Here is a 27,399-nt window from a genome sequence, read left to right as displayed (position 1 = left end):
TATATATTGACTTGTAAATTGCTCATTTGAGAGTGGAACTGTCTCTTTCCCAAATAAAAATTCTAGAAAATACTTTTTTTTCCCCTTGGAATTTTTATTTTATTAAAAATATATGAAAAATACATTGGGATCCAAATTACTTGGAATTTTCTCCCTTTTCCATTAAACTCAAACTACTTTCAGTTGAAATGAGAAGATTTTTAAATATTTTTTAACCTTGCTGGTGAAGAGAAACTGTATAAAAGACTTGAGATAAATCCGTGGGGGTTTTTTCCAGAAAACCTTCACCATGCCAGATTTACAATGCTAGCTCCTACAAACTAAGAAATTGTGCTTTTGTGTGTCTTGAGATGTGTGATGTGGCTGATGATTTACACAAACTGTTGCACTTGAGAGAGCTTGATTTACAGGAGGATTGAGATGAGGAGCTTCTTCCTTGGCTCCATATGATGGCAAGAAAGAGAGGAGCATGCTTGACCATGTTAACCTGGAGCAGCAGGGGAAAGAGATTGTAAAACTGAGTAAAATGGCTCCCATCTTCCATTCTTTAGGGAGATTTTTGTTTTTAATTTCTAAACTTCTTCAGTTTAAGTAAACTAGAATAAGTGGCACTAAAATGACAGGACTTGCCCTCCTCCTGTCAGTCAGTGCTGTAGGAAATGCTAGAAGATGCTGTCCCTGACACAGAAGGAGATGCAAGCTGACCAGGCAGGATGGAAATACCCTTCTCACTGATCTCTCCACATGCTGGTGGGCTGCAGACCTGGGCATTGTTTTCAAGAAGTAAAAGGTCTCTGTTTCTCCACTGATTCCTAGCAAGAGTGGGCACAGTACTTGCACTCTGGCCCTCCCGCATCTCTGGTGGTACAGCCAAAAGGGGGGAGAATGTGGAAAAGAGGACCAGAGGTAAAGCATTTACAAACTTATGTATGGCCTAAATGAGGGTGAGAAAGTTCAATATGGTTATTGTTATTGTTTTATGAAAAATGCAAATCTCTACTCAAAGCAACACTGACAAAGAAATCTGGAGTGACAAGAGTTGGGCAATTAATTTCTTTCATCTGAAGAAGTGTCCTGCCAGCCAGTTGTCCACCAGCAGCTGACAGTTCTGGGTCAACGAAGCTGCAATTTGGTGTGAAGGACGGCAGGCAGAGAAGGGACAGAGGGATGGTCAGTGCAGTGGGCGAGGCACAGGGGCTCAGCTCAAGGCTTTGGTGTGGTACCTTGAAGGGGGATGGGAGAAGAGGGAAGAAAAGAGCTGAAGAGGGTTATCAGGGTGTATTTCCTTTAACGCATCAGGGTCTGTTGTTTGTGTGACCTCTCTGCTGGCAAAGAATTTAGTGACAATTATTTCTTTCTGACTTTTCTTTTTCCCCCTCACAGCACTGGTGATGGTCCTGAATAGCACAAGTGTCAGCTGGAGTGCCCGCATTCAGATGTTCCTTACCTTTTGTAAGCTTGTAGCAATTCTGATAATTATAGTCCCTGGAGTTAATCAGCTAATTAAAGGTATGAAATGAAAAGTAAATGCTTTTAAAGAGCTTTTATCTTTACCCTCAGCTGTCTTTCCCCACTTGCCTCCTCCACATAATGCTTATAGCAGCAAAATCTCTTAATTAGTCTGTGCTTGCTTAACTGAGGCTCTGTACTGTCATGTCATTGATAAGAAGTGGAACTACACTGGGATGAACTGGTATTTCCTTCAGCATGCCAGTGAGACTATTCCAATCAGACTTGCGTTTCCGAGGAGCAAATGGACTGCTCTTCTCTGTAATCTGTCTTTGGCCTGAACTTTGTGAAAGGGGCAGGATGGGATTTAAAGGCAGATGCACATGCACCTCCCCAGAGCACATGCCTAGCCCAGGCAGGATGGCTGCTCTGACTGCCCTAGTCCCTAGTCATGGTACATGTGTGTGGTGCTAGAGGGGACTCCTAATTCACAAAACCACAAAATCACGCAGTGGGCAGAAATATCTCCCACCAGGCTATGTTTCTCAAAGTCCCACCCAAAGCCTTGAACACTTTCAGAGAATCCTGGGCAGCTTCTCTGGACAATCCGTTCCAGTGCCTCATCACTGTCACAGGGCGGATTTTTTCCTGACACTAGTGTAAACATGTCTTCTGTCAGTTTATAGCTATTTCCCCTTGCCCTGTCACTATATGCCCTTGCAAAGGCCCTCTTTTCACTGACAGGTGCTCAGCTACCTGTAGAGACTTTCCCATTCCAGCCCTCTGAGCAGCAGATGTGCGATGGTGACAAGCCCCAGGTCACCTTCCCTACAACAACCACACCAAGCACAAGCAGCCATTCACCACACAGGGGCAGAGCAGGGAGCCCTCTTGAGTGTATTGGTGGCAGATTTTATCTAACAAAAGCTGTCACAGTTTTGGGCTATGTCCCATCCAAATGAAGAGCACAGTGTTAGTCTGTGCAGTGAGCTCAGTTTGTCAGGGACAGGTGGCTCTCTGTGGTTAATATAAACTCTGAAAGAAAGGTTTTCCTGTGTAGTATTCCGCTGATTCACTATTTTTGTTTTCTTGTTTTTCACTTTCTTTCTGGCACTTGCAATGCCGTTTCCTGTTGCACATGACAAATGAAATGTGCAAAATTTCTTTCTGTTACCATCCACCCCACTTTTCCTAGACCTTTGGAGCAGGTCAAACCCAGGTTTGCTTGGGGGTTATTGCCCTGAATTAGCTCAGCTAGTGTCCCTGATTCTCACTGGGACCTTCTTCTGGCCAGAGTTCCTCCCTTAACCAAAAAGCCTCTGCTTCAATGGGAATTTTGACTGAGATTTTAGTAAAAACAGAGCAAAGGGCAGAGCTAGCTCATTGCTAATTTAGCTCTGAATTAATTAAGTTTCTTCCTGCTCCATATCTGTGGAGGATCATTGCTTCTCAGGAAATTTAGGAAATGGTAGGGACGCTTTACAAACCATAAAGCACTTTGCAAATGAATGAGAGCATAACAAAAGTGTTGCATATTTGCATTTATAGGTATGTAGATAATTCTTACTCGATATAATATTAATACAGTATTGATTATCATGGTAGGGCGTTACTAAAATAATTTTTCAATGGTAGAAATGTTTAGGATTTTGGGTTTATTTATCTTATAAATGTTTCTTCTGAATGAAATGCCAGCAAAGTTCCTTCTGATTAAAATGTTGAACAAGTGAAATTTTCCACATCAAAAACTGCTGAGCTCATTCTGCTCTTTCATGGTGATGTAAGTCACTGCTGGAAATGACAGAGCAGTGAGTGTCATCAAGCTCAGCATGATCCTAAAGAAACGAATAGGTCAAATTCTCCTGTTGCATGAATACAGATTCCACAAAGCCTTTTACAGTTGCTGGCAGATTATGGCTGCAAGGGTTGGGTCAGAATTTAAAGTCAAGGGCAGAACTTCATGTCAGTGAACTGTTGGGTGATTAAATGTTCCATGATGTGTTATTTTTTTTTTAAAGTAGTTGTGACCAAACAGCTTATTTTTCAACTTTTTTTCTTTTTTGTTGATTTTGCAGGAGAAACACAGCACTTTAAAAATGCCTTTGCAGGGAATGATGCCAGTGTTATGGGATTACCACTTGCTTTCTATTCAGGAATGTATGCCTATTCAGGCTGGTAAGTAGATGAAACTTATACGTATTTGTCCTGAAAACAAACACTAATGTGCTTTAACAAAGCTATTTATTTATATGGAGCAATGAGTAGCACATTCTACATCTTTTGCCAAGCTACATCATACAGCTGGGGTAGTTGTCACCACTGTTCCATATGCTCAGTGGTCATTGCGCAAGCAGCTCTGCAAAGGAAAGATTTTCTTTTTCAGTGTACAATATATAAACATGCACTGACCACCACAATAATCACACTACAAGAAAGGAATAATCTTCATTTTTTCATTAAATATTTTAATAAAAGGATAAAAGTACTAATGAAGCTTTAATTTTTTTGAAGAAGTCAGTAATTATATAAAAAACAAATCTATGATTCTGTTAGAAAGTGGCCCTTAGCCTTGCTTTGTAAAAGCAGTATTTGACAAGTAAGAAACAATGAGATTGGTATGGACCACAAAATAGAATAAAAATCTCTAGATTTTTACACTTCTTAGTCTGAGAGATTTGGACCATACTTAAAAGAAGTGCAACTGGCTTCCACAAAAGTCAGGTGTGAGCAAAGGTACGAGAATCCACCTTCAGGTGTCCTGCTTAGAACTTTCAAGTTCTTTCGCTCTTTTCCCTCCAAAGTACACAGCAGCTAGTTTGAAAGGTGCTGCTGCTTCTGGAATCTGCCTTTACAATTTATTCATGCTCCTGAGGGCTCTGCCAAAGGGCTTTCACAGCAGCAGCCTGGGGGGAAGGAAGCAGACTACAGTGCACAGAGTGGGCTTATTTTGAGATAGCTTTGTCTGCAGGTCTTCCCTTTGCTCTCCATAGCCTCACAGGCAGCTAAGTCCCTTACCTTGCACAAAAGGCGAGGGCTGCAAGATAAGGGGTTTATTTATTTAATACAAAAGGACAATGGGCCGAGCATTGGAGTTCTCTGCCTGTCTGTAACTCTCTGGTTGCAGGAGCCTTATAAATGTGCACACTGAAGTATGAACAGAACTTTATATACTAAATGGCAGCGGGGGAAGAAACCCAAGAGAGTCCAAAGCCTTTATCTGGGATAGATATGTAAGAAAAGAGCCTGGCATTTTGAAGCCTCAAAGAAATGGAATTGATTATGTGGAGAGTCTCTACTTTCTTCCTCCTTTCTCCTATAACTGACTCTGTCTCTCATGTCTATGCATGTGATGTTTTCTCACTTTTTAAATATTAAGCTAAGTTTTTGTATGAAAGTAATTTTAAAAGCTCTTTAATATTATTCAGAGTTTCTTTCCTGCAAAATGCTTCATCAAAAATACTGTTATTTTGTTGCTTCTTTCCCATTTTTCGCATAATGGTTCACAGCCTTGCAATAAAAATTACCTTTTTTTTCCCCTTTACACATTCTGACTTTTATTTCAAGGTCCTTATTTGCTACTTATAAAAGAAATTAGCAGGAAAAAGACCTAATTTGGCTAGTGGTTCTTCCCAGCTGTCTATTTTTCTTTCTCATCAGCTAAAATTCATCATCTCATCACGGAGGAGCAGACCATTAAATGGAGTGGCAATATCCTTGCACTATCAGTTTCGTGGGGCTAAATCCATGCAATTAGCTGAATCTGAAGGAGTGTTGGAAGTGTTGGTGATGTGTCCTTGGATGCAGGCAGAATTTTATGCATAGCTCACAAGACTGTTAACTTCTAATTGTAAATTTTTAAAGATACAGCTTTGAAGAAAAGAAAATCAGTATCTCTTCTGTGTGTGGGTTCATCCTGCCAAGAGCAAGTGTAGACTATGTGGTATGTAAAATGTTGGCTGAAAAAGTGGAGAAAAGAATGCAAGGAAACATGCCTTTGCATCAATAAAAGGACTGATGCTGGGCTATCACAGAATGGTTTGTGTTGAAAGGGACCTTAAATATAATTTTTTTCCAATCCCCCTGCCAAGGATAGGGAGACTTCTCACTAGACCAGGATGCTAAAAGCCCCGTGCAACCTGGCCTTGAACACTTCCAGGGATGGGACATCCCCAGCTTCCTTGGGCAACCAGTTCCAGTGCTCCACCACCCTCACTGTAAAAACTTTCCTCCATATAACTAACCTAAATCTTCTTCTGTGCTCCTTGCACTACAAAGTTTAAAAACAAGTACTGATGTTTTTGCATGAGGTGACAAAGAATTTCATGCGCAGTCACAAAATCACTATTTTTGAAAAGCCACGAGCCAGGGTTAACTTATTCTGCTAACCCAGTTCTGCTCCAAGACATCTGATGGGCCAAAGCTCCCAGACTTCCTGCCAGGTTGGTTACCAGTGGTTTATTCACTGCAGCACTGCTGGCTCAGGTGCCATTTGTCTTTCTGCACAAGAGCAGAAGGCCAGCATAGGTGCTGTGTGGAGTGCTCTGTTTCATTAGACAAGATCTGACTTTGTCTCTGAGCCAGGCACAGTTGTGATCCAGCCAGGCACAGACTGAGTACTAATAAATGTAGAACAGAGGGTTCAGTGGCCTTGAGGCTTATGGTTGCTTTGTATGCAGGGCTGTGCCTGGTGAGCAGTTCCTATCAATTCCCATACAGAGCTCTCCCTTGGATGCTGCTGGAATTTGATCAGAGTGCAACCTGTACTGGGGGTTGTGCAAAAGCATGCAGAGCTATCAGCCTGTGTTTGAGATTCTGTACTACAAACTCGTGTGAAAGTTCTTGGTTTAGGAGGGGTTTTCTAAGGCTTCAGTTGTTTGTATTGTGAAGGAGCCCTCGCTGAGTACTCTGATGAAACTTTTTGCCAATATAACCTGAAACTGTAAAAGGCAGCAAACACAAGTGGATTATAAAGCTTGAAGTGTGCATGTGTGTATGTATGTATGGAATTAGGGTAAACCATTAATTGTGTGGTATATCAGGGAAAAAAAAAATAATTAATTACACACTGACTTTACATAGTCACTCTCTTTTTCTTTTCCCACTTTGCTGTCTTTTCTGAGAATTCCCCACCTGAGTGTGAGGATAAGGGAAGGTTAAATATCACTCTCCTTAATCTGAACATGGGCCTGTAAAGCCTACTGTAGTTAACAGCAGTGCTTAACTAAGAGCATCTTCTTGATTCTTAGTGAAAGAATAAAAATATAAGAATAAATCTTATAATACATTTTATAACTATTTTCTAGGTTTTACCTCAATTTTGTTACCGAAGAAGTGGAAAACCCTGAAAAGTACGTACTTAATGTTTTGCTTGACTTTTGAGAAATGGTCATAAAATTGAAAATGTTGTAAAAGTAGTGATCTTCAGAAGTTCTGTGTGCTGGTCAAGCTATTTGCCTTCCAGCAGATCTGGTGTCTATTTGAATTGCAACTGCTTGAAAATTTGCTATTTTTGGTCTGTTGTGACCTTATTATGTATTCTGCTTTTATCTGCACTGAAAGTGGAAAATTAAGTAGATCTTTAGGGCTCTGGTTCTCCTCCTCAGGATACGAGTAACTATCAGTGGCTCCTTTCAGTGGAAGCTACTGATATCCTGACAGGGAAATCTTGCCCAAGAAACTTATCTGCTGCAATATTTGTCAGTTTTGCTGTCTTTAAGTATTAATCAAGTACTTAGTTCTACTTGTTTTAGATGTCTCTGAAATGCAGGACCCTGAATACATGTCACAAAGCATCCAATCTAATTAAACTGAACAGGGGATATGGGTTGGAGCCTGTTTCAAATCAGAGCTGAATATTCCCACATCACCTGCTTGGAAAACATGAAAAGTTGTCCTTTTAGGGAGAGTTTGATTTGTCCCATCTATTTTGGTAGATATGTTTTGGTACATGGGGCCAATAATAAAAGGCTACTAACTTCTTCTAAAAGTTAGAGAAAAATGTGCCTTTCCAGATAAATTCTTTTTTCTTTGAGGAAAAGAAACTATTTACTTGATAAAGAAATTAATGGCTAAATTTTCTTAGGTTTAAAATAAGATAGCTGGCTGGGTACCAAATTACTTATTGTTTTAAAAGGACCCCCAACACTGTACACTCAGATAATATGAATCTGAGACATATATGGAAAGAAAACCCCAAGCCATTGACTGGGAGCATGCAGAAGATTTTTGTTTTGGTGCTATTTCAGAGGCCTGAAATGATAAGAAAATGGATGATAAAACATGAGGCTGGTAGAAGCACTGGCAGATTTGCATTGTTTCAGTGACTTTGGGATGTGTTGTGTGTTAGGAGACTCTTTGATGTGATCTGGATATGTAGAGTGAGAATTTTGCGACCAAAATCTGAGGCCAGACAAATGCAGGTAGAAAATACTGCACTGATATTTGTGAGTAATCGTTATGACAGATATCCATGTACAAATGGGTTCTTCACTGGTAATCTTCAGTTCTGATAAGATGCCATTTTAGAAGCTGTGGTTTAGTAAAACATGACTCTGGATATATTTAAAATGTGTAGATGTGGCACTTGGGGACATGGTTTAGTGGTGGACTTGGCAGTGCTGGTTTAATGGTTGGACTCACTGGTCTTAGAGTTCTTTTCCAACCTGAAAGCTTCAGTGCTTTTAAGTAATTTGTGTCAGTGGAGAGCAGCTGGCTAAAGATTCCCAGGCCTGGGACACACATGAACTCAAGCTGGATGATCTAGGGTTTGACTGCCAAGGATTTGTTCTCTTTATAAAATCATAAGAGGCAGACACAAAAACCAAAAGACAACCCACAGATTTTTTTTACTTTTGAAAAATTGTTGTGTCACAGACTGATTTTAAACGTGAAACTAAATGTAGCTGTGAAGGAATTCTGGTCCAGGACATCTAGTACTTCAGGAAATTCTGGGGAGATAGGTGAGGAGCCAGAGTCTGGTATAATTAAATTCAGCTAGAAGCAATATAATTTGTAAATTATCGTGTGGTTACCACCAATACTGTGTGATCTTTTTAAATGTGCAGATGTCTACACCCTTTGTGACTTTTCATACACTTCTGTGTCTCTGCAGCTCTTTTAACTGGAATTCTTGGTAATTTTCATTATAGCTATTTTTATATATGTTGAGTTTTTGTGATTTAAGTCAGAGAAGTGCCTATTTTTGAACGTTTTGCTCTCTGCTGCATAGGACAGAAAAACATAGCTCATCTCTCTTCTAGAAGCTAAGAACCCCTTGAAGCATAATATATCTCAGCTAAGAGAAGTGGTGCTGGTTCAATTCTGACTTTTTTCCATTGCAGCTAAGATGTGAGGGAAGAAGACTGTCTTTTCCCAGGAGAACTTCTCTGTTCTCCAGGTTATCCTTGAAGAGCTGCTGAAGTTATGTGTGCTGCTAGTGAGGATGTAGGACTGGAGGGCAAACCATGTAACGTGGCTGGTTTAGTGTATCCCAAGATGGCACTGGAAAAAAAAAACCAAACCAGCTCAATATTACATGTACAATGTTATCACAAGGCTCTTAAAACTTCCCTTCATCACTCCTCCTCTTGAGGCTGCACTTTTAGAGGATGAGTAATGCCCAATCTCCATACAAAGGAGATTCTATTCTATAATATAGAATAGAAGAGAGTGGGATATTAAAAATTGCTAAATAAGTAGCAGATGATGGTGGGGCAAATGGATTGCTACTGTATGTGCTGACAGAGACCTCTGCACCACCTGTAAGTGGGGATTCTGGAGTCCCTTGAGCTGAAATAAGCAATTAAATTAAACATTTGGAACATATTTTTTATCTGGTTGTCACCTGTGAATGACTCTGTTGGAAAGATGTCCTGAACCAAGGGCTGTTCCACCATTGTTCCCAAAGCTACAGGGCAAGGGAAGAGTGTGGATTAATCTCAGTCTCAGCTCCCACTAAACCCAATGCAAATATTAGGTGAGCCACTAATTGTCCTGCTGTTGTAGGCATTTATTAAGACTAAACTACCCTTTTTATTTTTTATAATTTTTTATTTTTTAACTTAAAATGCTGTCTTTCATTCTTGCTGTGAACCTTATGTTAAAGGTTGCACTGAGCAACCTGGTCTAGTGGAAGGTGCCCCTGCCCATGGGTAGGGGGCTTGGAGCTACAACTTTAAGGTCCCCCCCAGCCCAAACTACTCTGAGATTCTACTGTATTGTACTTCTCTGTTGGTATGATGTTGCTGATTTTAAAAAAGAAGAGGAAAGTACAGGCTTGAACCACTTAGAGCTTGTAACAGCTCCAGATGTGCAATTTGTAATGTTTTTCAATGGTCAGGATGCAAATTACTTACAGCAGAAGAGGTGAGCACAGTGTCTTCTGCCCTGCACCTGTCTAAGTAGATATTTGCCTGGGAATCGGTCACAGTTGTGTATTTCCAGATGTGCAACAGCTTTGGGAGTAACCGAGGTGAAAGATCAGCTCCATTCCCATGTGAACCAGCAGGCTGCAAAACCCCAGTGAATGTCCCAAGGGGATGTGCCAGGTTTACAGCAGCAGGATGGCAGGAATGCACAAGCAGAGAGTGGGGATGGGGCTTTGAGCAGCCTGGTCTAGTGGAAGGTGTCCCCACCTATGGCAACAAGATTGGAACAAGAAGATCTTTAAGCTCCCTTCCAAACCAAAGCATTCTGTGGAGGTGGGCCCTAGAATATATCCTGAGATGTGTAGGAAGGAGGAAGCAACTGCTATTAGACATTAAGGTTCCCAGATAGGGGTTGCATTTCTTTCTGTGCTGTATGGCACTAGAAAGTCCTTTTGGAATATGGCATGTGTTGTTGGGAATGCAGGAGAGGGGCAGGGAAAGGGGGATGTTTGTGCCCTTGCCCAGTCCCCTTTGTGCTCCAAGCAGCTGTTTGTAGAGGCAGGAAGGGCTTTGGAGGCTGTGGGAATCTGTGGAGGTGCAGATGCCTGCTCAGGTGCAATAAATTCCACACTTAGGTCTATAAGTAGGATAAATCCTCTGGGTCTGAGACACTGGTGTGCCGAGAAAATATGAAACCCTAGAGAGGGAGAGCAGAAACAGAGACAGTGGGAATGAGCAAAGTAGGAGCAAGGGGAGCAAGCACCCTTTACAGTACAGAAGGGAGAACAGAAAGACTTAAAAAAAAAATCTTCAAGTGAATGTCATTACTTTTTGAACAGAGTTTTGGAAGTAGTGTTGAATTCTCACTTTGGAAATGCCACTGTTCCTTCTTTTGTGTAAGGACATTATTATAACCCCAATTATAATAAGATGTAAAAGTAGCTGTTTCTGTCTCTTGCTAAACCCCCTTTTGATGTCTCATTTTTAAGCCTGAACTAATTTCTTTATTCCTCTTTGTTCAAGTGCTTCTCTCATGCAGCTATCAGTAGGACCTGAAGAAACACAAAGTTAATGTTTATTTTAGAAGGAGTTGTGGTTGCAGTCTTAATGTAAATTTTTAAAAATAGCCTGAAATAATTTTATTATCAAGAACATGTGGAACAATATTAAAGTGTGGCAGCATATTTCTTTTCCTTTTTTTTGAAAATTATGCTTTGCATGTACAGGCTAGGTCAATAGCAATTGTTGTTTCAAATAAACTACCTAAATAACCCTTGAGGCAGAACTTCACCAAACAAACTTGTTCAGCCACATCACCTGCATCTTTGATCTTTTTGGTTCTCTTACACTATAAGGATCAGTCTCAAACTGAGGTCTTATTGTTAAATAATAAGTGAATGAAGGAACAGCCAGGTCTCTGAGAGAGTTTGTGATCTGAAAATTGACAGGAGCCATGTTGTCTGGAGCAGGAAATTTAGAGGACTAAAAATCATGCATGTTGAACTTCCAGATTCATTTCTTGTACATAGTCTTTGATCTCATCCGTATTCTTGAGCACCCACTTTTCTTTTCTCAAGAAACAGGCTGAGGTTTTTCTATCAAGACTCTGAAAGCAGGTCCTGCCTGAAGAGCACATCCCTCTTGCCTTCCTAGGCTGAGCAGAGTATGGGATCAGTGCTATAGTTCATCAAGAGTTTTGGCAACCTCCAGACGAGAATACAGAAGTGTTTTCACATCAGAGTAACATCTTCATAGCCCTGTCAAAGTCAGAGCCAGGCTGTGTCAGATGCTGGCCAAAGAGAATCTCACTTTAAAAAAATTGTGCTCCATCCTCACTATGAGTAAATGATTGGCCTGAATGCTTCAAGTTGTGAAGATTAGGCTTGTGTTGGAAGAGAAAGAAAATATTATTTCACTTTAAGGGGAGGGAAACTAAGACTCAAATTCCTTACTGACTTCAAGGCTGTCTGTCATCAAATGGGCAGCTTGAGAGAGATGTTAATTTATAGCCCTTGTTTTACTAAATAATTTTATTTTTTGGCAGTGTAGGTTTTTGTTAGTGATGTTGAACTTAAGAAAAATTTTTCATTTAGTGAACAAAAATAATAGAATTCAAAAGGATGTGGATTCTGAAAACATTTTACAGCATAGATTACTTAGCAGTTGCAGTTAAGTACAGCTGCTATTTGGCATAATCCTTTCTTTTTTGTCTATCTCTTCTTTTTTTTTTTCCATTTCTCTCCCCAACCCCCTCCCACCCCAGCCCTATTGAACCATTTCATTTGCAAATATTTCATTTCTGTTTGTAAAATAACTTTGGTCCAGCCCAGGCAATCTATCATTGTTTAAAAAATTACACAGTGCAAAGAACATATTATTTAGATGTATAGTGTTTATAAGTGTGGTCTCAGATGGATAAATCATGTCTTGTGCTGTTGAAAAACCAAGAAATGAATTGCTTTGCTATGACCTTGGGGTCTGAGATCAGTCAGTTTGTCTATTAGATTTTTCCAGTGTTCTTCTCACTTCATTTATTCCTTCTTTTCCAAAGCACCAAGAAACAGTAACTGTATAGCAAGTCACCAGAGCTTGATATCATCAGACATTTTATAAAATCAGGATATCAAAATGTTTGATAAAATCTATTTTTATACTGTTTTTAAATAATGTGAATGTCATGTCTAGCTAATGTGTGCCACCCATTCATTCTAATTATAGAATCAACTTTGCATCTATGAGGACTGAGTGAGAGAAATAAAATATTAGGGGTGTTTTCTTCAATCTGTCTGAGCATTATAGAGATGCAGATGGATGGGAGGGGAATGGTGGCTGAGATGCTACAACTCTTCCAGCTCCTTTTTTATTTGTAGCCGTGTGATTTTTGGCACCTCTCATTAAAATGCAGCCCCCTACCAAAGTCAGTCAGAAACCTGAATTGCACTGTTGCTTATTGTCAATCCAGCCACTGATTAGGGATCAGATTCCCAGTAAGCAAAAGAGTAAAAAATCTTTTCAGTGTTAATTGAGAGGATGCAAACCTTTGATATTTCTGCCTCTCTGCTTCTTACATTTTTTGGTAGTTATTTTATAATTTAATGACAAGATTTACTCTGTAGAGGAATATTAATAACAGCACTCTTAGACACGAGAAAGGTTTATCTTCTTGGAGTTTGAAATCTTTCTCATGTCATTACATTCTGCTCATTCCTAAAAGATACATTTGACTCCAATTCATTTTCTTCATGTCAGGCCACAGTGCCAAATATTCAGGGCAGAAGTTATAGGATTACATTGTGATATTTTACCTGAAGATAATCAAAAGAGACAAATGCTAATCTTTCCAGGATTTTGTAAAGCCCATTTGCTCATGTGAATGTGAACCCATCAGATTACCTTAAAGGGGAAACCAGGTCAGTTAAGTGAGCATTTGCATTTTTTCCTCTATATATTATTTGTGTCTTGGTAGTTTTTTTGCCCTTGAATACTTACTCTTCATCACAGAGTGAGGATGCTCTAATTAGCCTCCCCCCAGCTATTTTTATTCTCTTTAATAGAAGTTTTATACTTTCTAAATTTGACTGTATCAAACAGCATTGCAGTCTGCTTAAATTCTTTCAGTTATCTGAGAGGCATCTCAAATGAGGTGTCCAAACCTGGTGAATTCCACAACAATTTCTACAGTTTGTTTGTGCCCTCTGTAAGTGATAAAATCATGTTTTTAGATCTAGAAAATCCATTAATGGGGAGCTGAATCTGCCAAATACAGAAAACAAATTAATTTACCAGCTCAAATGTACTTTCACAAAGTCAAGCAAGGTTTTTGCTATTTGTAAAATGTATGAAAAATATTTAATTAAGAATGTAATTCAGTAGTGTCTGTGTGTGTTTGAGAGGGACAAATAGACAATTACTAGCTCTCAGGGGAGTTGACTCACCAGCTGTTCTTAATAAAATGATCTTTCCTTTACTTTTGCTTTCTCCCTAATCTTATTAGCTCCTTACTATGACTCACATCTTCAGCTCATTAATTATTGTTTCTTTTAGAAATTACTAATAATTCATTTCTGAAACTAAGCGTTTCAGTCTTGGATGCATGTTTTAATGTCAGATTTCTGACATCTCAGTATGGGAACAAACTTTTCTCCCTTCATAAATTTATTTTATTCTTTTTAGTTGGAGGATTAGGCTCTTGCTGGAAGTTGGAAATTCTCTTATAAGTGGGACTTAAATATCCTGAGTTGCTTTGCCTTTATTTATATTCTTTCTTGGATATTAGTTTGGGAGATTTTAGACCAGGCTTCTCAGGGCCCCATCCAACCTGGCCTTGCATACTCCTGGGTTCTGGCTCCAACATTTCTCTCTTCACTCTTGCACTAGTTTGAAAGCAAATCAGTAAGAGACTCCACATCAGTTCTACAATTTAATAGGAAAATTAAAATAAATGCCAAAAAAAAAAAAAAAAAAAAAGGCTTAACTTAACAGAGTCAGAGTACAACCTGACACCATGGGTCAGGGTGTTGGTAGCAGTCCCATTAAATGGTGGCTGCAGCCCTCCTGCAGTGACAGGTGTGGTTCTGTTGAAGTGGTGACCTTGTAGAAAGGCCTGGTCTTCCTCTGAATGTCCAGTGTTGGTTATGTAGCTCTTGTCCTCTGGGAATTCAGTAGATAAGGCTGCTTGTGGTGTTCCAATTCTCAGAGTATATCCAGTTAGGAATGCTTGGCTCCTCCTCCTAGGTGGAGCATCTCACAATGGGATGGTGAATTTTAAGAGTCATTCAGTGAAGCTTGCTGGCCCATTAGCAGAAGATATCCCCTGGAGTTATCAGGGATGAGACATGGAAGAGATAAAGAACACTGCCTCACCTGGTTTTAACAGGTGGTAACAGAATACATACTTTTGGTTACATCTTGCATTGTAACCTAAGACAACTCTCCATCGAACCCCTCAGGAGATGTGCCATAAATGCCCTAACCTTGACAATCTGTTGGCTCTGCTGACAAAAAATGTGATTGAGTCACATGTGATACATGCAAATGATTCAAGGGTTGCAACTTGCTTGTGAGCCCTAATTGGGGTTCTGTCTGTGATAGGATTTGTTGGGGGTCACTGAATCCACAAAATATTTCCAACCAGAGGAAGAAGTAAAACTGTGATTTTAATGTGTTAGCAGCTTGAGGTAAAAATGGGGAAAGAGTCAGAATGGAATTGGATGGTAACCCAAACTAAAATCCAAATAATTGGTTTCTTTCTTTTCTTCGTTAACTTCAATTATATTGGACTGGATTTTTGGATTTGATAGTGAGGATTATCCTGTAGTCTTGTAGTGAAGACATTTCTTTGGCCCTGTAATTTTTGAGAGTTTCAACATAGTAGCTACCATATATAATTAACTGAGAAGGCAGATTTGATCCTTCTGTTCTTATTTTCCTTATTCTTGGTTGTTGAATGCAAATTCCTCCTGCCACACCTGAGTGTCCCCCCACATAGGTGCATGAGGTCCTACTTCACAGCAGTGCTGTGTCACAAGAGAGAGGGACTAGAGAGCAGGGCTGCAGAGCACAGTGTGCTGTGCAGTCTGAGTCTGGAGGGATCCAGATGTTTGCAGAAAGCACTGCAAATCCCCTGCTTGTCTTTGACAGATGCACCTTGTGTCTGAGCAGTGCTCTGAATTCACCAGAGCAAGAGATGCAGGCAGCCGAGGGTCTGGAGAGATGACTCACTGCATGAATTCACCTGTCATCTGGGTGATCTGAGGGAGCAAAGGCTTCAGCAGCAGGGATAACAGAAGGGCTGCAGATGTCATTGGGCACTATTCCTCTTCCTTTCCTCTGGACAGGCAGAGGCAGGCACTGTGTGTGCCTGCTGCTTTCCAGAGGCTGCATGTTTCCTTAGGCATTTAGTTAGGGACTGACCTAATGGATGCTGTTACAGTCTATGATGTTCAGGGATGTGTACATGACACACATTCAATACATATGATCAGATATTTTAATTTATTTTTCCTTCTCCCATGTGCAGTTGCTTTTTTTTCTCCCTACCCCATTTTTTTGAGGGTGTTTATGTTGCTGTTGAGTCCTGTGGTGAAATTCTACACTATGGGAGAGATGACCCTCAGGTGCTGTATCTTCGTCATTGGCAGCTGCTTTCTAAACCCCAGTTTGGTTCAGCTGTCTTCAGGTCTATCTAACTCCTACTTCCACTTTATTATCTTTCTGTTTTATGTAAAAAAAAAAAAAAAGAAAAAAAAAGTGATCTGTTTAGAAATTGACTGCAGCGAAGAGAGCTACCTGTGGCAGGGTTTAAATTGATATGTGTCAGTCAATATGTGTAAATTAGAAAAATTAGGTAACAGAGTGATGTAATCTATAGTATCTGTAAAGATTTCAAAGATGTACCTTGATCATTAATTAAGACATTAAGGATGTCTTATAAAACTGCAGCTGAGAAGACTAATAATTCACTATTGAATGAAACAAGGCAAGGTCACTTGTATAATTGCCTGTTCTAACATTTATATTCCTTGTATAAAACACTCCTACTCACATAAAAGTCAAGCTGAAGGCCATGGAAATATTCAGGACGAGGCAATGCAGTTTTCATACCTAAAGTTTTGTGCACACTAAAGAAACACAGTAGTTGTCTTTTTCTATGTATTTGTTTGATTTTTATAGACCTAATTATTATTTCACACAGACTTAACTTAGGGTTGGGGTTAGAGAAGAGTGAGTGGGAAAATGGCAGAATAAAAATGAGTGCTATAGATGCATGGTTAGATACAGTATTGCTGTGCTGGGTTTTATCTGTGGATATGTGTGTTGAAATTAATTGTGCTACCTCTGCTCTTTTCCCCCTAACTGCCTGATATAGAACCTGATTCTAACTCCTTTTATGTCTCAAAAATGTAATGAGGATATCATCAAAATATCAGTCAGAAATCAGGAAGGTAGTCAGCTACCTGAAAAATCAAATCTATGCAGCAAACATAGGTGGAGGATGGAAGGAAAAAGATAAATTGCAAGGGCAGAGAGTGTGATACCATACTGCTATACCCCAGGACACAGAGGCAGTAGTGGTTCTGTTCTCTGTGCTGTTGGGAGGGAGGATGGTAAAGCAGGGAGGGAGTGCATGCTGCCTGAGGGATTGTCCTCCTCTAAGGCAGATCTACATTAAGGCAATACTTCAGAAGCCATTGCTTTGATATGTTTTTTTCTGTTTATGTAGACTCTGTGGCTTAAGATAAAAGAACAAACTTGAAATGAAAATGACTGGATGAATTCCTTCAGAATTCTGGAGACAACTGAAACTTTTTGAAGATTATTTGTTAGAACTATTTGATAGTTCTAAAAATGCATCACTGGGGCAGGATCCTGGGAGGGTGGGAGAGGTTCCTGCAAACCCACGAGATGAATGGACATGTGAAAGCCTGGGCTGCTGTGATGCCTGTCCTTATTTCTCTTTTTATCCAGGGCCAGTGGAGAAAGAGGGTCTGGACTAATCTCTTCTGAGGGGATGAGGATTGAGCAGACTGGTCAAGGGGAAAGTGTCCCTGTCCACAGCAGAGGGTGGAACTAGATGGTCCTTAAGTCCCTTTCAATCAAAATTATTGCATGATTTCAATCTTTTGATTTTTACAAGTGACTGCTTTCATTAATTCACAGGTGACAATGGAAGGTATGGGTGAGGTTTTGCTTGCAGTGTACACAGAAGGGGCAAACATCCACATAGAAGTGCACACTTAGGATACAAGCCCTCAAACAGGTTTTCCTCTGCCAAGCCTGTGGCACCTCTTCTGAGGAAGCAAAGTCCAGGGAACTCAGGTGGAGCTTCCTGCCCTCCCTCCTGCTCCAGAGTGGAGAAGGTGTGTCCCAGGTGCCAAGACTGGAGCTGGCTGCTGCAGAAGGTCCTGCAGCCACTCTGTTTCACAGAGCTTTGGTGTCTCCAAGGTGGGAGGATGTGACAAGCCCATGTACTGGCCCTGTGTGTCCCCACATGGCTATCTGTCTGTCCTCACAGTGGCTATTCAGTGTGTGGTGCATGGTGTTGTGCCACTGCACTACATATTGCTCCTTTCTAGCCCTCGTGGCTCATTTTGTTTGCCAATGTGATAACCTGCTGAGTGTAAGGTTTGTTTTCTTTCCTGTTGCTGGTTTTACTTTTTTGTTTTTTTAAATAACTTCTGTTTGTTTATGTGAATCATGGTAACTATGAATCAGCTCTCCTAAGGAAGTAAAACAAATGTTTATCCACAGTCTCTCTGGCTAGCTGGAAAAATTGCAATCTGCTTTACCAGCAGGGTAATGCAACATAAAATATTGTAACCTTCGAAGTTTCCATTGCCCTGGATTTTCCTTCATTTTCACAGCTGCAGCGCATGCAAAACTGTTCTAACATCTAATTCTGTTTCACTGAGGGACATAGCAGTACCTGTAGAGAAGGGTGACAGTTTCCTCTTCATGGGGAACCTGAGTTGCTCAGCAGAATATTCATGGTGGGAATAAAAATCCCTTGCAAGACTGATGCTCTGCTGTAGAACAGAGTGTGTTTTACTGGAGAGATTATGGGCTTCTCAGGGCTGAGAGTTCTTCTCTTGGCCACAGAGAAGGTTCCATTAGTAATTTTCATTCTCTTTTGGTGGTTCATAAGCAGGAGGCCTGGCTGAAATTACTGTAAAAGTGATGGGCAACAGTGTATTAGGGGTAGATAGAAAAAGGAGTAAATTCACTAGGGTGACAAGTCCAACTGAGGTGGCTTGGAAGAGTCACTGCAGCTCATATCTCCTGTCCTGGGTCCTAGGGGTGTTGCACTCTTTGTGAAAGCAAGTGTGTTTTATAGAGCTTCTAGTGTGGGTGCTGCTCTGTGTTGTCGGTAAACCTCTCCCAGATTTTCTCTTTCCCACTTTAAAACTGGAATCTGTTTTTGTCTGATGTTTGAGCTCTTATTTCTGTGTTTACCAATGACATTAGCTCTTGTGGAGGTGACTCAGAGCACTCACCCTAATGTTTTGGTCTGAGATTTAAATCTGTGTCTCAAATAGCACTGAAATTTTACTGTAAACCCCAGCTAAAACCCTGAAATTCCTTATGAAATTATAGATCAGCCTTTTCTCATGGGTACTGTCAGTGTTGGTTTGTAGCCTGGGCATAGAAAAAGAGGTCTCAGCCATTTATTCTGGTATTTGTGAAAGCAAGTGACCCCCACTTCCTATGGTTAGTTATGCAGGGCAGCAACAGCCACTTTAATTCATAGTGCAATGTTGTGATCTCTGTGTGGTGCATCCTCTCCTGGAGCCAGAAGGGGATGACCCTCTTCTGCCACTTTTTATTCCCTTTTCTCTTTAATGCTGGGCCTCAAAAATGAGGAAGAGCAGAGTGCTAAAGCAGTGTTAGGTAAGCAGGGTGTTATACCAGCACATGTAGCAGCATCTTGCTTGCCATTAACAGTAAATCTTTTATTGGAGTATTCCATTAGGCTGATGCTGCCTGGCACCATCTGACAGAGGTGGTGAGATGACTGTCAGAGAAAGTAAGACGGCATTTTTTACTGGGATAAGATACAAAATTGGAAAATAAAATACAAACAAAGCAATGGGCAACAAAAATTGCAAGGGCCATCTGCTCTTTATTGCAGTCATGCACATCAGATTGGAGTTTTATAATGCACAAAGAGTCATTAACACATGCCATGCCACCATGAGTAGTTCCCATGGTCAGAATTCCAATAGCAATGGTGTTACATACACTAGAGAAGGAATGTGTTCCACTTACTTCAGCCAGCACAATAACTTGCTCTGACACAGTCTTTTTGTGTGAGACATTAGATGGGGTTCTCTTATCTGATTGTTCATCTTTAATAGGTAGTGAGATTGCTGGCTTCTATTTAAGATATGCAATAGTCCTATAAAAATGAGACAATCTGGCTTTGTACATCTTTCCTGTAGATGAGTACATAATTTCCTGTGTTACAGTAGATTTTCCATCGGGGAGAATAGATCTTACCTAGTGAATGCTAAGGTTGTTATTCCTCTGCACACCCCTTCGCAGCAGGGTGGCTGTTTTATGTGAGTGCTTATGGGTATGCAGATGTTCTAGGAGATGGTTCTGGCTACTCACAGCTTACATATTGATATTTGGCTGTGGATATCTTGGATTTTTAAACACATAGTGACAGTGATATTTTATTTATGGAACTACTATTGTTAACTAAGTGACCATTAGGGTTTTAGTCATTTAAATTGCAGTACAGCCTATATCCATGAAATGTAAACTAAGAGGATTTCTAAAAGATTATTAATGCTCCAGGGGTGCTGTGAAGTGAATAATCTGCATTTTACAAATAACAGTGCTGTGATTTATTATGCCAATCCTCATTAACTTGTAGCACTTGCTGTTGAGCAAGTTCTGTTATTTGCATATTCACCTTCTCATTGTGTTTTGTTTATTGACAAAAAGTGGACTATATAATGATAGTATTTAATTTTTTGAAGTATGATGGAATGGAAAATCCCTCACAAGAATAGTTTGGATACCATCATTTGGAAAGACCTAACAGCAATTTAGAGACCTCCTCCATAGATAATGAGAATGGGTAATGAATAGGAGCACTCTGATATGGCAAAAGGCTTAACTTCTGTGTGGGGGTATTTTAAAGGAAAGACAGTTTTCAGTCATCTAACACTGTAAAGGAATGACATGCATTTCTAGTTTATTGTATCTGTTTACTACAGGAAAAAACAGTTGTTAAACAAAACTAGATAAAAGTAAAGATTAATCCACAAGGAATATAGAAGACCATGAAATTAATTTTCCTTGGGCAAAACTCCCATTAGAGGATAAGCTGCTTGTGAGTCTAAGGAAGAAATATTTCAATGGATATGAAAAAAAGCAGAAATGCTTTAAGATTCTTGCTTGGTGATTGTAAAAGTCATGAGGAGAGACTTTTTCTTAGTTGCAGGCTATCCCAGACATGAACAGATCCAAGCTATAGGGCACCTCAGCTTGGTGTTAAGTGTTAACAGAGTCAAGATGCTGTACTGGAATGACCCTGGAGTGCAGTGAATTACATATTTTCTCTGCTTTTAAGAACATAATTTTGCCCACAGAGACCCAAAAGCTGCCATTTGCTTTGTCCTTATTTTGGTTACTAAAAATGTCTTGCAAGCTCCATTGCTAAACTAACACATAAATTTGTCCTGTTCCCCAGAGCTGGTCCTTTAAATGGGGTCCTGCAAGAAAAATGAAGACAGAATTTTTAGCGGGATCTGTTGCACTCTATAGAGAAAGGGGTAATGATTTTAAACCAAAGGAGAATAGGTTTTGAGTAGCTACATGGAAGAAGGGGTTTACAATAAGGATTGTAAAGCAGTGGAATGGGTTGCCTCGGGCAGTGGTGGATGAGCCATCCCTGAGAAAGCTCAAGGCCAGGCTGGGTGGGGTTCTGAGCAGTCTGATCCAGTGGAAGGTGTCCGTGCTCTTCCCAGGGAAGTAGGACTACATGACATTTAATTGTCCCTTTCAACTTAAATCTTTCCATGATTATCTAGGTTTACTTTCAAAGGCAGAAGTCAGGGAGGCTGGTGCTGGACAGGGTGCTGTGGAGTGCCAGGATGTAGGGATTTTTGATGGCATCAGTACATAGTCCTTTTAAGCTGATGCTATGGGTCAGGATAAGGGATAGTGTGGTAAATTCTGTATAAATCCTCATTATCACTTTAATTTTAAGATTTTAGCATGGAAGAGTAGGGCATTTTTGCAGAGGATATGCTGAACAATGTGCAATTGCAAAGGTGAGTCAGCCTTAAAATCCTGAGTCTCATTGATTATACTGTCCAAAAGAATTGAAATAGGCTCCTAAGTCTGGCTATTTCATGTCACTATCAACTGCAGGGAACTTGATTTGCAGCAGAGTTTCAGGATTAACTCTCTATGGTTATGTTTAAGATTGTGTTTAAGATTTTTCAGTTTGAACACAGAAAAAGGAAATCTCAGCCTTACTGACCATTTTGAAAATTGTGCATATTTTGATTCATGATATCACTTCATCAAAAAAAGACATGGATAAGCTTTTCTCCTATGCCTGAGATTGTAGTTTCAGCATTATGAAGGTTTAGTGAGAGAGGATTTCAGCTTAGTATTTTCCTACTCAAAGCACAGAAGGTAATAAAATAGAAAAACTTGATATTCCCATTTGAACTCCATTCAAGTGCTTCCAGTTACTGTGTGCTGCAAAGGCATATTTAAGCTCATATTTGAAGTTTTCTGGATTTCTGTTCTGTGTCAGAACCTACAGAGTTATTTCAGTGTGCTGTATGGGCTGTCCCACATCTGTAGGTGCTCTGCTGGGCTGTCCTTAGCAGGACCAGAATTTCCCTACTTTCTGCAGAGAAAACAATTTATCTGCCAGAGAGCCACCTTCATGGCAGTGCAGTATTGTTAAGACATCTCCTTTTAATTTAATTTACACCTTTTTATATCTTTAGAAATGCTAATGCTTTAAGGCACCTGCATTTACCATTTTTCTCATTTTGAATTCCTTCAGAAGAAGAGCCTGTCTTGGTAAATGGTATTTCAGTTTCCATGGCGCTCCTGATTACAAGTAGTTGCTCTTTTCATCACCAAACAGTGCAATTTTCATTCATGCTGAAATATCAATGGTAACATACAGCAGCAAATTGTTCCTTTATGATCCTTGGCATTGTGGACACTCTCCTGCTCAAAATTAAATGTCAAGGAATTTAGCAAGTATGAAAAATCTGGCTCCTTTTATGCACATACACACAGACATGTATGCTCTTCCCTCTGTGTTCTGTGCATCTAAGCATTTACCTTCCCTTATTCCTGTAAGGAGTGATTAATATGCTACCGGGGATGCTTCCCAAAAAGTCCAGCTTTTAGAGGGGTTAAGGGGATAGCATTCCTTCCTGTACCTTCCACTGGAACTGAGCCAGGGGTTTTGTATTCAGGCTACTTGTTGCCAGGCTGTGAGCATGAGTGGATCATTTTGGGAATGATAGCAGCCTTGCCAGCCTGCTCCCTTGCATTCCTCAAAGTGTTGCTCTGTCATCTGCCCTGGCCCAAATTACAAACATATGTTGTTGGTGTAGGCAATAGGAATACTCAGATCAAGGCAGGGCTCTGCTTCCACTCCAGCCCTGCTCCCTGCAAACATTGAGGTACCTGTGGGAGTGTGGGGAGGATACTGTGACAGGCAGCACTGTTTCTAGTGGGATTCCTTCCACAGCCACTGTGATCTCTTTCCCTGGCCATGATATTGTTATGCAGGACATGATGGGTTAGGTTTCTCAGTTGCGTGGCCTGATTGGCACAATTCCCAGATCAGGTTCCCTTGTTCATAATTCTAAATATCCCTCACTCCCCCACTGCCAACCACTGCCAGTGGTCTATCTTTCCTAAGAAAAGTGATCCTGTCTGGAGAAAGTAGACACTGTTCATAAATCAGGTGCTCAGGGAATTAATAATTTCAAATTCCCAGGAGAGCCCGCTGTAATAAATTGAACTACTTTTGATACACAATCACTTCACTTCCTCCCTTTTACATTTATTTAAGTCTGGCAATGACATATGTGATGGTATGGAGCAGTTAAGAGGAAGTCAGACCCACTAGAGCCACTAAAAAAAGCAGCTTGGAGGAAGTGTTTTGGATTGTGCCTCTGCCCTTTTCCCCTTCATTTCCATGCGGGAGCTGGGTGCAGGCAGATGTTTTGTTTTTACAGCCCTGTGTCAGGTTTGTTGTTATGGCTGCCTTGCCTCCAAGCAAGCACCATGATTTACTTGTGCTTCTCACCATGATCTACACTACTGGCAGTACTGGGAGCACTTCCACAAATAGACCTCAGGAGAAAATAAAGTGCTGGAACTTTCTTTGAGAGAGCAGAGGTGCTTCTTTCATCTTCTGGCTGGGAGAGAGCTGGGCAATAAAGGTAAAATCTGAGGTTTTGTCTCTCTGGTGGAAAAGGTCACAAACTTCCTCGAGGACATTAAGGTTTCCCACAAATGAAATAAAAGGAGGGTGATGTTAAATGATGATGTAAGATAGAAACATAGAAGTCATTCATCAAACTCAGGAGTGACAGTATATTTGTATTTGAATCCTCTGAATTTAGACTCTGCTGCTTTTTAAATGGCAAGCTTTTGTGAGAGTGGCAGACAGCTTTTTAAATAGGTCACACCTAAACCTCACTTTTATTGCAAAACACTAGATAAATAACCATTGTCTGCTGGCCTTCTTCACTACCATTTCAGATTCTGAAATGCAAAATGCAGAGCCTTTGCTAGACATTCTGCATTTTCCAGGCACCTGGCTGTTCTCTGGTTCAGCCTCCCAGACTCTAACCGTAAGCACACTTGAGTTCCTAGGGTAGGCCTAGTTCCCTGCAGATGTGACTGTAGCAGCAGGAAAGAAAAGCAAGCTCCTTGGGACTTTCAGGTTCTCAGGAGGGATGTAACTTGGGGTCAAGTTACAGTGCAAAATAAAAGCCACATTTGGTTATTCACACGTCTTTTGGAAACAGTTGTAAACTTAGTACAATAAATTTGCAACATGAAGATGTTGCACCCTGGCACTTGATGTACTTATGGAAATAGAGTTGACTGAGAAATCACAGGAGGTGATTGATATTTTATGTTTCAAGTCTGTATTCCATTTCTTCTTTTAAAGAGATTTTAAAAATTAGCCCCCCTAGTAGCTCTGTGTGCTGCCTCTTATGCTCAATTTCTGGCCCCTAAGAGTGCTCACATGCCTTCTATACAAGAAATGGCTGAGCAGAGATAGAGGGACTAATATTTAATGCTGTAATCTCAAAAGTTCTTTGTGTATTTCGCTGTCATCTTTGATATCCGCTGTGTTGGCATAGTTTTCTTTGGGAATGCCAGTAGTGCTATCCACTCCATGCAAAATGATTCAGGATCCTGCTTGACCATGAGGAGTGTCTGTGGCTGGTAGTCCAAGTTTCAGAGTTCATTCTGCTCTTCCAAGAAAGATGTTTCACAAAAGGTATTGAATTGACAGGGTGGGGCTTGACATAAATGAGCACTGCGGTCAGATATATGGCTTGGCAACCTGAGTGTACACAAAGACATCATAGCCAACTTTAAACATCTATTAAAATAAAGCCAATCCCCTTGTGAGCATAACAACTATTCTGTTTCTCAAGGGCTGTGGACAGATTTGCCTCTGGAGACTTAAGCTGGGAGGGTTTGCCTGAAAGGAGATATTTTATGGAAAAGAGTGTTACCCTGTGCAATTAATACCTAAGTCTTAAGACAAGGTAGTATTTATGCTGATTAGTTTTTGAGGAAAACCTGTTGGAAAAAGTGCTGAAAACATCTGAGAAGTTAATGAAATTTCCTGCCATTTGCAGTACACTGATAACACAGTATGACCCTTTAAAGTCAGTTGGTCGTGGAAAACCCTATTTACAAACTGTAAGCAATTATAATCTGAACCAGAGAAGCCAAACGCTGGGAAGACAATAAGTAATTAGCACAGCAGAAGCTCTTTTCTTCTTCTACTAGGTGGTAGAAGGCAAGAAGGCTTTTAAATGCAGACTGTAGCCAGATTTTTCACTCTTTTATCCCAGTGTCATGCTGCTGTGTGTCTGAAGTGAGAGATATGGAACCAAAGCATGGAAATGAATATGGGGAGCCCTTTAAAACTTCACTCCAGCAGTAGCACCCATGGAGTATGTGGTGGTGTAAATGAGAGTGCAGATTAATGACTGGGCTTTCCTTTCATTCCTCCTCTCAAAATCGAAAAAAGATCACAGGACGATGAAGAGAAGTTATGTAATTGAATATTGTCTAAGCTGCAAGCCCACAGACTGCAAGTTCCTCTGATCTGGAATGTAAGGATGGAACATATTGGAAGGCAGCGAAGGGAAGAGATGATTTGCTGATGGGAATCTTGAATAAACAAAATAATAATATCTTGTCACTGAAGTCAGCAGTTGCTGAGACACTGGTTAGCATGTAGAAATACGTGGATCTGAGAGGTGCTGTGATGATGCCCACTCCTTCTGTCTCTCTATTCCTGGCTTTGATTCAGCCCTGGGAGGTGACCTCCTTTGAAGTTTCTGCCTTTTCTACTAGCAGATGGATGAGATGGTAGTTTTTTCACCTGTTGACATGGTGAGGATGATTTGATCCCTTCAGTGTAATGTCTTGCCTTTTAGGCTGCTTTTTACATGAAAAACATGTCAGGGATAAATGAGTTTATATTGAAATGTGCTGCTTGCTGTCCAGGATTTGGGATTGCCACAGCTCATGGAATGACCACCTGGGAATGGTGAGAGACATAGTTTGGACTCTGGAACACAGTGCTTACTAAGGCAAGCCTGTATGTCTTCTAGTCTTGCACTGAAGTCCTGGGAATATTAAATTTCTCTTGCCACTTTCTGTATTTGGTTTGTCTTTTTTTTTTTTTTTTCCCCAGTGTCAGGTTATTTGGATAAATTTACTCTCGTGATAAATTTGCTCTTTTTCTGCCAAGCTTTGGTGCTATGGGCAGTGCAATGGATGATTAGATTTCTTTTAAGATTGCCAAAATCTGGAAAGAGTTTGTTTGAAAAATTGCTTAGCAGATTGCAAATGGTGAAAAAATTATTGCACAAGGGAACTTTTGAAACTCCTCTGGTGGTAAATTTTCAACTAAGAAAGTAGAAAATATACAGCATCATGCTCATGAAAACTAAGTAAATCCTTGCCCATAAATCATGTGAGGGAATTACGATTTTTCTCCTTCTTTGCTATTGTCATTCTAAATTTATATGCAAAATTATCTTCCACAATTTTCTTACTACAGTAGAGATGTAATTCCATGTAACTTTATCAGTAATGAAGTTATTTATTTCAACCTTTTTATTTATGCTTCCTGGCTGGGTCCTGCTAGAGCAGCTTTGTCCAGGACAATTGACTATGATGAGTAAAACCTGGCTTTGATATGGATGCAAGAAAGAGGTTTTGGTATGACCTCCAAGTGACAAAGAATGTGGCAGGAAGGTGCTTCATGGTTGGGAACTCAGCTGGCTTGGAGGGGTGTCTTTGACTGTGTGGTTGTCATTTCATAGGGAAAACAGCCCTCAGTGGACATGGCTCTTAGTGCTCACTGCTGTTAAAGAAGTTGCCATTAACCTGGAATATGTGCTGTACATTTCTAGGAATGCTCCTCAGCTGATTTATTGACATGGCTTTTCTCATCCTCAGGTTCCTGCTTTGGCTTTCTCTCTCTTTTTCCTTTTACCTTTTTTTTTTTTTTTCCTTCCTTTTCCCTTCTTTTGCTTGCTCTGCTTTCAGTTTTTTTCTTGCAAAAATATTGGTAGGAGTAGAGATGTACTAGAGCAGATTATCAGAAGATCTACGATTCTGCAGCACTGAAGGTTAAATGCAAAACCCATTTCAGCCCTGTATAGCACAAGATGGGCTAGCTGTATTCCCAAAGCTGAACTTCTGTGTGGTGGTAGGCTCCTTGGTGACTTTTTCTGATAATCACAAGGTAAATGCACTCTTTATTCAAGTGTGATTCTTCATTACAGTTGCTCTGTACATAGGGCAGAAGGGGAAGATTTAGCTT

At 40.3% G+C, this 27,399-nt stretch overlaps 1 protein-coding gene across 1 annotated transcript in view; it reads left to right on the top strand.

The window, feature by feature from the left end:
* The window catches only part of SLC7A11 (solute carrier family 7 member 11), a 60,018-nt gene that overhangs the window by 14,812 nt on the left and 17,807 nt on the right, over positions 1–27,399 (top strand). Inside the window, exons 4-6 of the mRNA XM_059843793.1 lie at positions 1,384–1,509; positions 3,525–3,624; positions 6,753–6,797. Coding sequence (XP_059699776.1) covers positions 1,384–1,509; positions 3,525–3,624; positions 6,753–6,797 — 271 coding nt within the window. The remainder of the gene's footprint in view (positions 1–1,383; positions 1,510–3,524; positions 3,625–6,752; positions 6,798–27,399) is intronic.

Source organism: Haemorhous mexicanus, chromosome 4 (genome assembly GCF_027477595.1).
Source record: "Haemorhous mexicanus isolate bHaeMex1 chromosome 4, bHaeMex1.pri, whole genome shotgun sequence".
NCBI lineage: Eukaryota > Metazoa > Chordata > Aves > Passeriformes > Fringillidae > Haemorhous > Haemorhous mexicanus.
Note: the sequence above shows the minus strand (reverse complement) of the source record. Positions and strands in the feature narration are given on the sequence as shown.